General features: G+C 64.0%; 5 protein-coding genes across 5 annotated transcripts in view; 2 read left to right on the forward strand and 3 right to left on the reverse strand.

Annotated features, from left to right (window-relative positions):
* AMSG_02187 (protein phosphatase 2) overlaps positions 1-740 on the reverse strand; it is a 3,161-nt gene extending 2,421 nt beyond the window's left edge. Inside the window, exon 1 of the mRNA XM_013905754.1 lies at positions 717-740. Coding sequence (XP_013761208.1) covers positions 717-729 — 13 coding nt within the window. The 5' untranslated portion in view covers positions 730-740. The remainder of the gene's footprint in view (positions 1-716) is intronic.
* Positions 741-1,395: 655 nt separating this feature from the next.
* Positions 1,396-4,689, forward strand: AMSG_02188 (kinesin family member 1B). The gene is made up of 2 exons (XM_013905755.1): positions 1,396-1,429; positions 1,974-4,689. Exons 1-2 carry the CDS (start codon positions 1,409-1,411, stop codon positions 4,563-4,565), a joined length of 2,613 nt encoding a protein of 870 aa, XP_013761209.1. The 5' UTR covers positions 1,396-1,408; the 3' UTR covers positions 4,566-4,689.
* Positions 4,502-5,614, reverse strand: AMSG_02189 (uncharacterized protein; the record flags this gene model as incomplete). The annotated part of the gene is made up of 2 exons (XM_013905756.1): positions 4,502-5,439; positions 5,522-5,614. 2 exons carry the CDS (start codon positions 5,612-5,614, stop codon positions 4,579-4,581), a joined length of 954 nt encoding a protein of 317 aa, XP_013761210.1. The 3' UTR covers positions 4,502-4,578.
* Positions 5,615-6,217: 603 nt separating this feature from the next.
* Positions 6,218-8,365, forward strand: AMSG_02190 (uncharacterized protein). The gene has a single exon (XM_013905757.1). The coding sequence runs from the start codon at positions 6,223-6,225 to the stop codon at positions 7,756-7,758; it is 1,536 nt and encodes a 511-aa protein (XP_013761211.1). The 5' UTR covers positions 6,218-6,222; the 3' UTR covers positions 7,759-8,365.
* Positions 7,751-11,695, reverse strand: AMSG_02191 (uncharacterized protein). Its single transcript, XM_013905758.1, has one exon. The coding sequence runs from the start codon at positions 11,559-11,561 to the stop codon at positions 7,788-7,790; it is 3,774 nt and encodes a 1,257-aa protein (XP_013761212.1). The 5' UTR covers positions 11,562-11,695; the 3' UTR covers positions 7,751-7,787.

The raw sequence follows: 11,695 nt of genomic DNA on the forward strand, positions 1-11,695 counted from the left end.
GGGTAGCTCCTCGTTGGCTATCTCCGTCTCTGTCGCCGCTTCGCTCGATGGCCCCAAAAAACCGAGCCGCAAGCGTTTTCGCCAACCAGGCTACCACTACCCGCTCTAGGAATCGGGGGAGACCGTGGCCAAGCACAAGCCATTCTGTAGCGAGACTGAATGACCCGAGGCAATGAACAAGACCAGGAGCACATAGTGGGATGCAAGGAGATTATGCTGAGATGGTGCTTGCTCAGTGGTGCTGTCTCTGGCTACCTCTGTGCTGGCTTGCGGGACAGAGTGCGGGGGGGCGGGAGGGAGGGAAGAGGAGGGAGGGAGGGGAGGGGAGGACGGGAGGCAGCAGCCAACGAGCATGATGGTCTCGTTGGAGCGGTAGCGAGTGTCCGGAAGGAGGGATTGTATGCTTGCCTCTGTGGGAAGATAGGGAAGAGGTAGAAGAAGCTGAAAGGGATGCAGAGATAGAGTATTGGAATGGGTACATGGTGGTGGGTAGTGGTGGTGGTGGTGAAAACGGTGTGTATCATGTGTGGACACTGGGAAGGGGGGGCCTCTCCCGAGCTGTCCCGCTGTTCGTCGTCGTCGAATAGACAGAACAAGTCGGTATGACGCTACTCACCATGGCCATGAGCCTGCTGCTGCGAGGAGCGCGGCTGAACCTTGTCAAGCTCATGTCATGTGGTAGTCTCTAACATGGCTAGCAACATTGGTGTACGTACCCCGAGTCGACATGGCGAGACGACTATGGCCGTAGCCGACAGTATCACTGCCGCTCGCTGCTTGCTCCTCGCTCTTTCTCACGTTTTGCTTGCGTTCAATGCTTGATGAGTGGCCGAGTCGAGTGCACGGAAAAAGCGCGGTAGACCAGCTGGATGTGCCGAGATTGTAGGAGGTAGTATGTTACACGATGTAGGGAGATGTCATGACACGCTGAGCGAGGCAAGACATAGTGTACGTGTAGTGGGGGAGAGAATGAGAAGTGAGGTGCATGTTAGGGGTAGGTGGGTAGGAGAAAGGTGCTGTGGTGGTGGCGGTTGACAAAGTGGCTGGCCCGGTGGGGCGATTAGTTCAATATTTTCCGCCCCAGCTGACAGCTGCCAGCAAGACCTGCTTCACATCTCGGGCCGCCCAGCCCACCTTACCTCTCACCTCTTGCTCCTCCCCCCTTTCTTTTCAGTCACCTTCACACTCCCAGCCCACCCCCCACCTCACCCCCACCTCACCCCCGCCTCTACACTGCTTTGGATGTTCGTTCGCCGTCCGGCAGCACATTTTTTTTCACCTCACGCCCCCAAAGCCACTGTTCGCTCGAAGGCCAATACGATGACGGGAGGAAAAGTGGTGCTGGCCAGCGGTACGTGACGAAAGACAGGGTATGTGCTACACCAGCCAACACACAACGCAGCGCACCATGAGTTCGGATACGGTGCAGGTACGTGTGCTACACCATCCCCTTCCTTCTGTACCTGCGTTCTGTGTCCAGTGCGTCCTTCCTCCCTCCCTCCCTCCCTCCCTTCCCCCCCCCCCCCCCTCCTTCCGTCTCCCGCCCTCGGCTGTCTGTCTTCCTCAGCCCGATGTCGCCGGTGGTGGTGTCTGGTGCACGGTAAAGAGGTAGATGGCGAACAGCCATGTACACGGGCCAGGACCACGAGCCAGGTCCACGAGCCAGGACCACGAGCCAGGACCACGAGCAAGTTCCACGAGCCAGGAACACAGGCAATGCGATCCAGCCAGACCGGTGGTTGGTGACCCGGACTCGCCGAGCTGGCTCGAGTCCCATGTGCATCTGTGTGTTTGTGTGCGGACGTGTACTCATCGGGGCTGTTGTGTGTTTGTGTTTGTGTGTGTGTGCGTGTGTGTGTGCGTGTGTGTGCGTGCGTATGTGTGATTGTGTGCTTGCTTGCTTGCATGCATGCATGTGCGTGCGTATGGGTGTACGTATGGGTGTGGGTGCGGGTGCGGGCGTGAGGGAGCAGATTGCGGTGCGGATGCGGCCGTTCAACGCGCGTGAGAAAAAGCTCAAGACGGCCAAGTGCGTGGACATGGTCGGCCAGATGTGCACCGTGACGGATCCCGAGTCGGGCAAGGAGCGGCAGTTCTCGTTCAACTACTGCTACGACTCGTTTGAACCGGGCTCGGAAAACTTTGCCTCGCAGGAGATTGTCTTCCACGACCTGGGCACCTCGTACCTGGAGAACGCATGGAAGGGATACAACTGCTCGATCTTTGCATACGGACAGACCGGTGCCGGCAAGTCGTACTCAATGACGGGCGCGCCGGGCCAGCCGGGTATCATTCCGCGCGGGCTGGCGGAGATGTTCCGGCGGATCGACGCCAACGACGACCCGGACCTCTCGTTTCGTGTCGAGGTGTCGTACCTGGAGATCTACATGGAGAAGATCCGCGACCTTTTCAATCCCAAGCAGGCGGTGCCGAGCCTCAAGGTGCGGGAGAGCCCAAAGCTAGGAATTTTCGTGGAAGGGCTCAAGAAGAAGGAGGTTGGCTCGTACGCCGACGTGGAGCGGCTGATGGAGATGGGCAACACACTGCGAACAGTGGCGCAGACAAACATGAACGCGACGTCGTCACGGTCGCACTCGGTGCTCACGGTGCTGCTGACGCAGACCCGGATCGACCAAGAGTCGATGACTGCGTCGGACATGACGAGTAAGATCAACCTCATCGATCTTGCCGGTTCTGAGCGGCAGAACAAGACCGGGGCGTCTGGCCAGCGGCTCAAGGAGGGCTCGGCCATTAACCAGTCGCTCACGGCGCTGGGCAACGTCATCGAGACGCTTGCCGACCTCTCACAGCTTGACGAGGCCAAACGGGCGCACTCGAAGCGGGTCGTCCCATACCGCGACTCCAAGCTGACCCGGATTCTGCAGGAGAGTCTGGGTGGCAACGCCAAGACGATCATGGTGGCGGCGATTTCGCCGGCGGCCGACAACTTTCCCGAGACGCTCTCGACGCTGCGGTACGCGAACCGGGCGTCGAAGATCCAGAACGTGGCGGTCATCAACGAGTCGCCCAACGAAAAGGTCATTCGCGAGCTGAAGGAGGAGGTGACCCGGCTGCGGGAGATGCTGGCGACGGGCGGCATAGACGTGTCGACCGGCGAGCCCGTGGAGGCGGCCAAGTCGGCCGAGATGGAGGCCGAGCTCCTTGCGCTCCGTGAGCAGCTCTCGAAACAGTCGGAGTTTATCCAGATGATGGGCCTGACGGCGGAGGATCGCGAGGCGTTCAAGTCGCGGCGGCTGGCGGCCGACATGGAGGAGATGGAAGGCGACTTGCGCGAGCTGCACGGCATCGACTTTGGGGTCGAGATGACGACGCCGCACCTGGTCAACCTCAACAACGTGTCGCTGGCGTACTCGCTCGACGCATCGCAGACGAGCCTCGGTCGGTCGCATAATTGCGACATTGTGCTGGGCGGGGTCCTTGTCCAGCCGGAGCATTGCTCCATCACCAACGAGGGCGGCGTGTACACGGTTGTGCCGTCGTCGGCAACGGTGGCGGCGCAGTCGCGCGACGCCGGCGGGATCTCGCGCGGTGGCGTGCTCTTTCTCAACGGTGAGCTCGTTGTCGAGCCTGTCCAGCTTGCGTTTGGCGACCGGCTTGTGGTGGGCAACAACCACTACCTGATGTTTGAGGATCCGGCCGCGCGCGAGACAGCGGGCGACGCCGCGCCGGTGTTTGACATCATGGCGGCCGTCAACGAGCTGCGGACCAAGGACACGTCGGCCAAGATCGAGGCCGAGGCCGACGAGACCGAGGACGAGTCGACGCTCCGCGAGGCGCTGGAGCGGTCGCTGGCAGACGTGCGGCCCGCGCTGCGCGAGGCCAACGCCATTGCGCGGGCCATGGGCCGGTCGCTCACCTTTGAGTCGGCCTTTGTCTACGACATGTCAGCCGGAGTGGCGTCGGCGGCGACAACGCTCAACGTCAAGGTTGTGCCCGGCAGCGACGACTCGACGCTCGATGAGCCGCGGACGGTGACGCTCGACGACTTTGAGAACCGGCTCGACCGCATGAAGGACGTGTACCACACGCTCCAGGAGTACGGCGCAGACGTGGCGGCCAAAGAGTGTGCGCTCGACGACCCGTTCCACTTTCCGCCCGAGGACGAGCGGTTCGGCCTCGCTCACGTCCTCCTCCTCGCCCTCACCGAAGGCATCCCGGTCGGCCCGGCCATGACCACGCCGATTTGGGACGGTGACGGCGGCTACCTCGGGACGCTCCAGATCTCCATCTGGCCTGCAACCGCCGACGGCGCCGTCATCGAGTACTCAGAGCTGCCAGAGGACTGGCTGCTACCGGGCACCACCGCGCACGTTATTGTTGCCCTCGAGTCGGTCACCGGCCTCGCCGCCGACCACACCGACATCTACCTCGCCTACACCTTCCCGGGCGCCGCCGAGCGGGTGGTCACACCGCTCTCGTCGCAGGTCGTCACCCACGACTTTGACCACGAGGCGCTTGTGCCTGTCAAGGTCACCGAGTCGCTGCTCGAGGCTTTTATGCAGGGCGAGCTGGTCGTCGAGGTCTGGTCGGCCGTCGAAGCGTAGTCGGTGCCTCACCTCACTCCAGACACTGACAGAAAGCGCGCTTGAGGCAGCCGCGCGAGTGCGGATGTTCAGCGAGCCACCAGCCCTGAAAGGAGGGCCCCGAAGTAAAGCCTGCAGCTAGGTCGTGGGCCGAGCCCCAGCGGCCGCGGTAGAGCATCCACCGCGGGCTGCCTTCGCTGATGACCACCGCCGTCTCCGGATCCCACACATGGCCGTTTCCAGTGAGGTCGTTGGCAAAGCCGAAGAGGCGCCAGATCCGGCCAGCTCGCGGGTAGAGGCCGTGGCCCGCCTTGGCCACATACGCCACCAGCCGCCGCGAGTTTGGCGAGGCGAACTGGAGATCGGCAGCGTCGACGTACTCGCCGTCACGCATGCGGTGCGCTGCAAAGTAGGCCCGTGTCACCTCGCCGCTCTCTCGGTCGACGTACACACTCATGTGCTCGACGTCGGCCTGGTGCTCGCCGGCTGAGCACGCGCCGCAGCAGATGGCGTACGAGCCGTTGAACGGATACATTGTGACGTACGTGATAGCCACCTCGCTTCCGTGCTCTTGTACGTGCGCATACACCGGCACGCTCGCTAGATGGTCCGGGTGCGTCCCGACCTCGGCGTCGCGATCAATGTCCAGCCGGTAGAGCCACGACTCGGTTGGGAGCGGGAGTTCATCCAACAGCCTCCCCTCGTCTTCAGCCTCGGCAGCGAGGGCAGTTTGATACGGCGAGGCATACGGATTGAGTAGCGTCTCAACGTTGAGCTCGCCGCGTGGCACCATCAGACGCGATGCAATCCGAGTCTCGCCGTGGCACGCGAGCATCGAGTCATACCACAGCTCCGAAGCTTCGATCATCTCCTCTGCCGAGGTCGGAAAGTAGATCTCATCTGGATGCAAAACAAAGACTGGCCGGTACGTTTGGGCCCAGTAGTTAGCTTCATCGCAATCCAATGTATGCATTGACTTTGTTGCCCCAGTCATCGTCGTTGTTGTGGATGATGTCGGCCGGGATGTCATCGAACTCGTCGGTGCCAAAGATGAGTATCGACCGGAGCATTCTGCGTATGTCCCAGAGCCAAGAGTTGACGACTCCAGCAGCGGAGTACTCGCCGTCTCTGAAGACCATGTCGTCGAGCTTGACATGGTGCGGTGGGCCGTGTGAAATGTGTATGGATGTGTGTCCAGGTGAGGTGTGGCGATGTGCGGACAGGCACGAAATGGGATGCGATGGGAGAGGGGATGGATGATGTGGATCATCGGGAGGGGGGGTGAGCTGTGGACGGAAGGTGTGCTGTGGGTCGAGGTGACGCCGCATGGACGAGTCGAGGGCTGGAGCAGGGGCAGGGGCGGGTGTATGGGCAGGGGCAGGCGCAGGGATCGGGGAGGGGCGGGGTGCACTCGTCTCGGTCGATCACTTTGGGTTTGAGATCTGAGTGGACGATGCGATCAGCGGCGAATGGCTGGTGTGACAGTGGTAGTGGTGGCGTGGTGGCGGTCATGATGGTGGTCATGGGGGTGATGGCGGCGGTGGCAGGCGCGGCGAGTGGCAGCAGTGAGAGGCGATACCTGGACCGGCCGAGCTGGGCGATGCGGGCGGCTTTTACGGATCCAAGCCAATTGAAGCGTGTCAACTGGGGAGGAGAGGGTGGAGCGGACGTCAACGAGATGGAAAGGAGCTCCAAGCACACCATCGTGCACTTTCTGCTGCGCGGCATGCACGCCCGGCGGGTGTATGACGACGGCGATGCGCTGGAGATGCTCGCAGCAGTGCTCTGCTCGCCCGAGTACATCGCCCACGATGATGCCTGCCCGCTTGTGACTGCCGTTCATCTCCGGATCATGGAAGCGCTGCCCATCTTTCACCGGTGCGTGTCGCACTCGTGGCTCGGCGAGTGTGTGGGCATGGCCGACGCTCGTGGGTGGACGGCCCTGCATGTGGCAGCCAGCTCCAAGTCGGCTGCGCATGCAGCTATGGTGGCAAGGGCAGAGCCGAGCGGAGAGTACACGATGTACACCCGCAGCCAGCTCGATAGCCTGGTCACTACTACCGAGCTCGAGGCCGTTGTGCGGTATGTGGCGGCGTCGAGCCTTGCGCCTCGGGCGCGGGTGACCGGTGACACGCCGCTGCACATCGCGCTCGACGCGGAGCGGTACGACGCGGCGCGGGTGCTCCTGGCGCGGGCCAAGGACGATAGCGGCGGCGTGGAGGCTCAAGCACGGCTGTTGTGTGGTGAGCTCAACAGCGTTGGGCTCTCCGCCCTCGAGCTCGGCGTCCGCCGGGCGGCAGCGTCGGCAGGCAGCACCACGCTGGCAGCGCGGGCCGCGCTGGCTGCCGAGCTCGGGATCGGTTGCCCTCTGATAGACTTGGGCGACAGCGATGTGTGGGCCGACAACGCCGGGTGGCTCAAGGAAGGGCCGATGGCGATGGCAAGCGCGCGGAGGCGGATTCCGTCGTGGCGGCTCGGGTGGTACGCCAAGAGCGCGATGGACGCAGTCATGGCACGCCACGGTAGCGACCGGTGTGATGTGGCCGAGTTTGATGTCATTGCTGATGCGCAGCTGTTGGGCGATAACGAGGCGTTTCGGGCGCTGGTACTCGCGCGGCGAATGCCGTTTGTAGTCCGCGGGCTCGTAGCTGAGTCGTGGGCGGATGCCCAGATGGAATCGGCGTTCTCCCGGAATACACTCCTCGCCACCTTTGGCCGCGAGCGGATCGAGGTGGCGGACATGCCGTACGGCGGCGGGTACGGGCGGAACGTGCGCAAGACAACGCTCAAGAGGTACGTTGCCGAGGTGATGGACGATGGCGGGAGCAGCCAAGAGTATGTCTTTCTCGGCGCTCCCTCGCATCGGCGGCCGGCGATGCTGGCGGCGGCACGGCTGGAGCGGCCGCAGCTCTTCCGCGACTTTGACGTAGTGCTCGAGCAGTTTGCGCTTGGCCCCGCAGGCTCTGGCGCACAGCCGCACTACCACGGGGCGGCGATGAACGGGCTCATTGCTGGGGCCAAGCGATGGTACTTTAGCTCGTCGGGCGGGTTCTACAACGGTCCGATGGCTGCATGGCTTGAAGACGAGGGCCAGGTGTGGCGGACAACGTGTATGCAGTTTCCGGGCGACGTGGTGTTTGTGCCGAGCCTCTGGGGGCATGCGGTGGTCAACGTGTTGCCATCTGTGGCTGTGGCGATCGAGATGCTGGTGTGATGCGGGGTCTTTAACGGCGGCAGGGCCGGTCAGCGGCGCTTGCGCTGGGCATGCTTCTTCTTGGCGACGCGCTGTGCGCGCTTGCCGGCCTCCTGGGCGGCCGAGACGATCTTCTCGTACTTGCCCGAGGCCTGGCGGCGATGACGCTTGTTGAGATCCTTGCGGTTGAGCTTGATGTAGGCGTAGGGGTCGGCCTCACCCTTGAGCTTGACGTCACCGCCGGCCTTCTTGGCGCGGTACTTTGCACCCGACTGGACCACGGCGCCGTCGTTGCGCTTGGCGCGCTTGTTGGGCTTGTACAGCTTGCGCGGGCCCGAGCCCTCGACAGCCATGGCAGCGACGCCTCCGCCGTTGTCATTGTCATCGTCGTCTGATCCGTGGCGTGAGCGACGCTTGCGCGATGGCTTGGCGGCGTGCTCATCGTCGGCATCGTCGTCATTCTCGGCGACGACAATGCGGCCGTCCGAGGCGAGCGGGAGGCCGGCCTTGGCCTTGCCGTTACGTGACGAGTGGGCGCCGGTAACATTGCCTGCGGCGTCGCGCTTGACGAGGTGTGTGGCGGCGGACGGGTCGAGGAAGTCCATAAACTCGTCGTCGACTTCGCGGACGGCAAAGCCGGCGTCGGCGTCGGATGCGGGGACATGTGCGGAGTCAGTGGCGTCGTCGTCGTCGTCCGAGTCGACGCCGAGGTAGACATCATTAATGTCGTCGTCGCCGCCCTTGGCGGCGTGCTTGGCGTTGCGGTCGGCGGACTTGTTCCGGGCGCGAACCTTGAGCTCGTGGCGGAGGTTAGCAAAGTACTTGTTGTGGTTCTTGGGCACCAGGGCCTTGAGCTCATCAAAGCCGCCGAGGAGCACGACGAGCTTCTCCCAGATGGAGCGGATGATCTTGCGGAAGGAGCCCTTGCGGTGGCCGGCGTAGTCGAGGGTGGCCTCGGCAATGTCTCCAGCACGGGTGCCGAGGACAGGCGGCGGGACGATCTTGATGGCACGCTCGAGGTGGTGGAGCGCGGCGCGGACAACGGCGGTCACGTCCGACTTGAGCAGCTGGATGACGGTGGGGAAGGTCTTGATGACAAACGCCTCTGGCAGGTGGTCGCCAAAGCGGACCATGATGTAGGTGTAGATGCCGAGCGAGCCTGCGACGAGCTCCGAGTCCGGGTTCGTCACGCCAATGAGGACGAGGGCGGCGAGGGTGGGCATGTCGTAGTCGGCGTCGCCGGTGGCAACCTGTGTGGCGATGGCCTTCATGAGGTCCATGGCGGCAGCAGCCTTGCCGCTCTCGCGGGTCGCCACAATGAGCTCGACAAGCAGGGTCGAGTCGTCGGGCGAGACGACGTGCGAGAGGGCGGCGGGCGGGAGGGCGCGGACGAGGGCGGCGACGCACGAGAGGCGAAGCGAGCGCGCGGCCGAGAGCGATGCCTCTGTGCCGGAGCGAAGGGTGGCAAGGATGCGAGCGAGGTTGGTCTCGAGGAACGACGGCGATGCGGTGATCATGGCGGAGAGGACGCGGTAGGAGGTCTTTTGCAGAGTGGTGTCGGTGTGTGTCAGCTGCGGCTCGATGACCTTGTACAGCAGCTCGAGCGAGTCGTCCGAGAGGCCACCGACGAGGACGACAGCAAGGGCGGTGAGGTTGTGCTGCTGGGCGAGCTTGTCAGCGAGTGGGATGGAGTCATCGGTCGACGACTTGAGCAGGGCCTTGGCAAGCTTGCGGAAGAGCTTGTCGAGCTTGGGCCCACGGGCGATGTGGGCGTAGGCTTTGAGGGTCGAGCCGAGGTACTCGCGGGCGGACGGGTCGGCGTCGAGGAAGAGCTTGACGAGGAGGTCGATGAACTCGGGCGCGGCGTCGACGAGGAGGGAGAGGATGGCGTCAGCCTGCTCGAGGGTGAGCGAGGCTTCGAGCGAGGCGACGCGGCCGGCGGGAGTAAGCAGGGTGTCTGCGGTGACGAGGGCGGCGGCGTAGGGCCCGGCGGTGGGCGGCGGCGAGGGGCGGGCTGCGGCGGCCGAGCCGTCGTGAACGGCGAGGGCGTGGCTGATGAGGCGGCGGAGACCGGCGCAGACGGTGGTGCGAAGCTCGGGCTCGGACTCGAGGGTGCGGCCCATGAGGGCGGCAAGGCGGTCCCAGACCTTGGGCACGTCGACGGGCGAGCGGCAAAAGGCCGGGAAGAGGTCCCACAACAGGAGTGCGCGCATGGAGAGGTTCTTGGCGAGGACGGGCATGTCGTCGTCGTTGAGCGCCGAGAGCGAGCGAGCGAGGATGGCGTTGGCGGCCGGCTCGATGTACTGCATAAAGTACTGCAGCTTGGCACGGACGACGTACTTCTTCATAACCAGCAGCATCCAGTCGTTGGCCGGCGCCGGGTTAGCGGCGGTGTCCTCGGGCGGGACGAGGGCCATGGGCACGACGGCACAGACCGGACCAGGGCCAAAGGCGCGGAGCGCCTCGCCAACGCAGTGGTACAGGGCGCGGGTGTCCTTAAAGTCGGGCGAGGCGGCAATGTCGGAGAGGCGAGCGAGGATGCCGGAGCTGATGCCGGCCTCGAATGCGGCGCGGACAGCGGTGTTGTGCTCGTCGGCACCGGGCGCCTCGGAGCGGTCAAGAGTGAGCGGGATGAAGAGGGCAGAGGCTGCGGCGAGGACCGCGCCCCACACGTTCTTGTGCTTGAAGGAGAGGCCGGCGGCGACGGCGGCGATGACGGCCTGGAGCGAGCCGGAGCCGAGGTGGCCGAGCTCGACGACCGAGGCGAGGACGCGGCGGAGGCCGTTGAGGGCGGCCTGAGCGAGCTGGCGCGAGTCGTGAGAGAGGAGGTCGATGCAGCGGGAGACAAAAGCGGGGACGCGGTCGCCGGCGGCGGCGGTGTTGACGAGGCCGAGAACAAAGAGCGCGTTGCGCATGACCTTCACGTACGCGATCTCGACCTCGACGTCGATGCCGGTGGTGGAGGCAATGGATGACGCAGCCTTGGCCGACGCACCGACGTCCATGGCGAGGGCCGACGCCGTCGCGCTGCCCTGCGGCGGAATGATCGAGGTGAGCGAGTCGACAAACGACTCGAGCTGCTCGGGAGTGTCGGCAAAGGCGGCGCCAAAGGCGTCAATGTGCGAGGTGAGGCCGACGAGGAGGCGGACGAGGTGGAGGCGGAGGTGGGCGAGTTGGGCCGCCGAGTAGACGGCGGAGGAGCCGGCTGAACGGGCCTTAGCGGCGCCGGCCAGGCGCGAGAAGAGGGCAGAGAGGACCTTGAACAAGCTCTTGCCCTCGATGGCGTGGATGACGGTGCGGAGGAAACCGAGGGCATGGAGCTGCTGGCTCACAATCTTGGCGGCGGCGCCCTTGTCGATGCCGGACTCATCCGAGGCGGCAAAGGTGGCAAGGGCAAAGGAGGCGACGGCCTTGCGGGCAAACTTGGCGGTCTTCTCGCTCACGCGCGAGTTCTTGGCGATGCCGAGGACGAGGCGGACGCCCTCGGCAGCCTGCTTGCGGACCTTGGGCTTTTCGTGAAGAACAAGCGAGATGAGGCCGTCAAGAGCCGAGGAGGCGACCGAGTTGGGCGCGCGGTAAGCCGATCGCGGGACCGACTCGAGGATGGCGGCGAGGCAAGTGATGCCCGCGCGGAGAAAGGCAACATCCTTTGCGACCGCCGGCATGGCCATCATGGCGCCGATGAGCTTGAGCGAGTCGTCAGCTCGCTTTGCCAGCAGTTGCTGAGGAACATGAGCCAGAATGAGAGAGAGAATGCGCAGAGCACCATAGACGGACATGGGCTCGGGCGAGGCCTTTGCCGCCAGAGCATCCAGAAAGACCATGGTAGCTGAAAAGTAGGTAGAAGGCGAGCGAGAAGCATGTTCCGAGAGAATGGTCTCCGTCACAGCTTCATACAGAGCATACGTCCGCTGATGCCGTTCCACCTTTTTCGACTTTTGCGCCAGTAGCGGCGCCA

Source organism: Thecamonas trahens (assembly GCF_000142905.1).
Source record: "Thecamonas trahens ATCC 50062 unplaced genomic scaffold supercont1.8, whole genome shotgun sequence".
NCBI lineage: Eukaryota > Apusomonadida > Apusomonadidae > Thecamonas > Thecamonas trahens.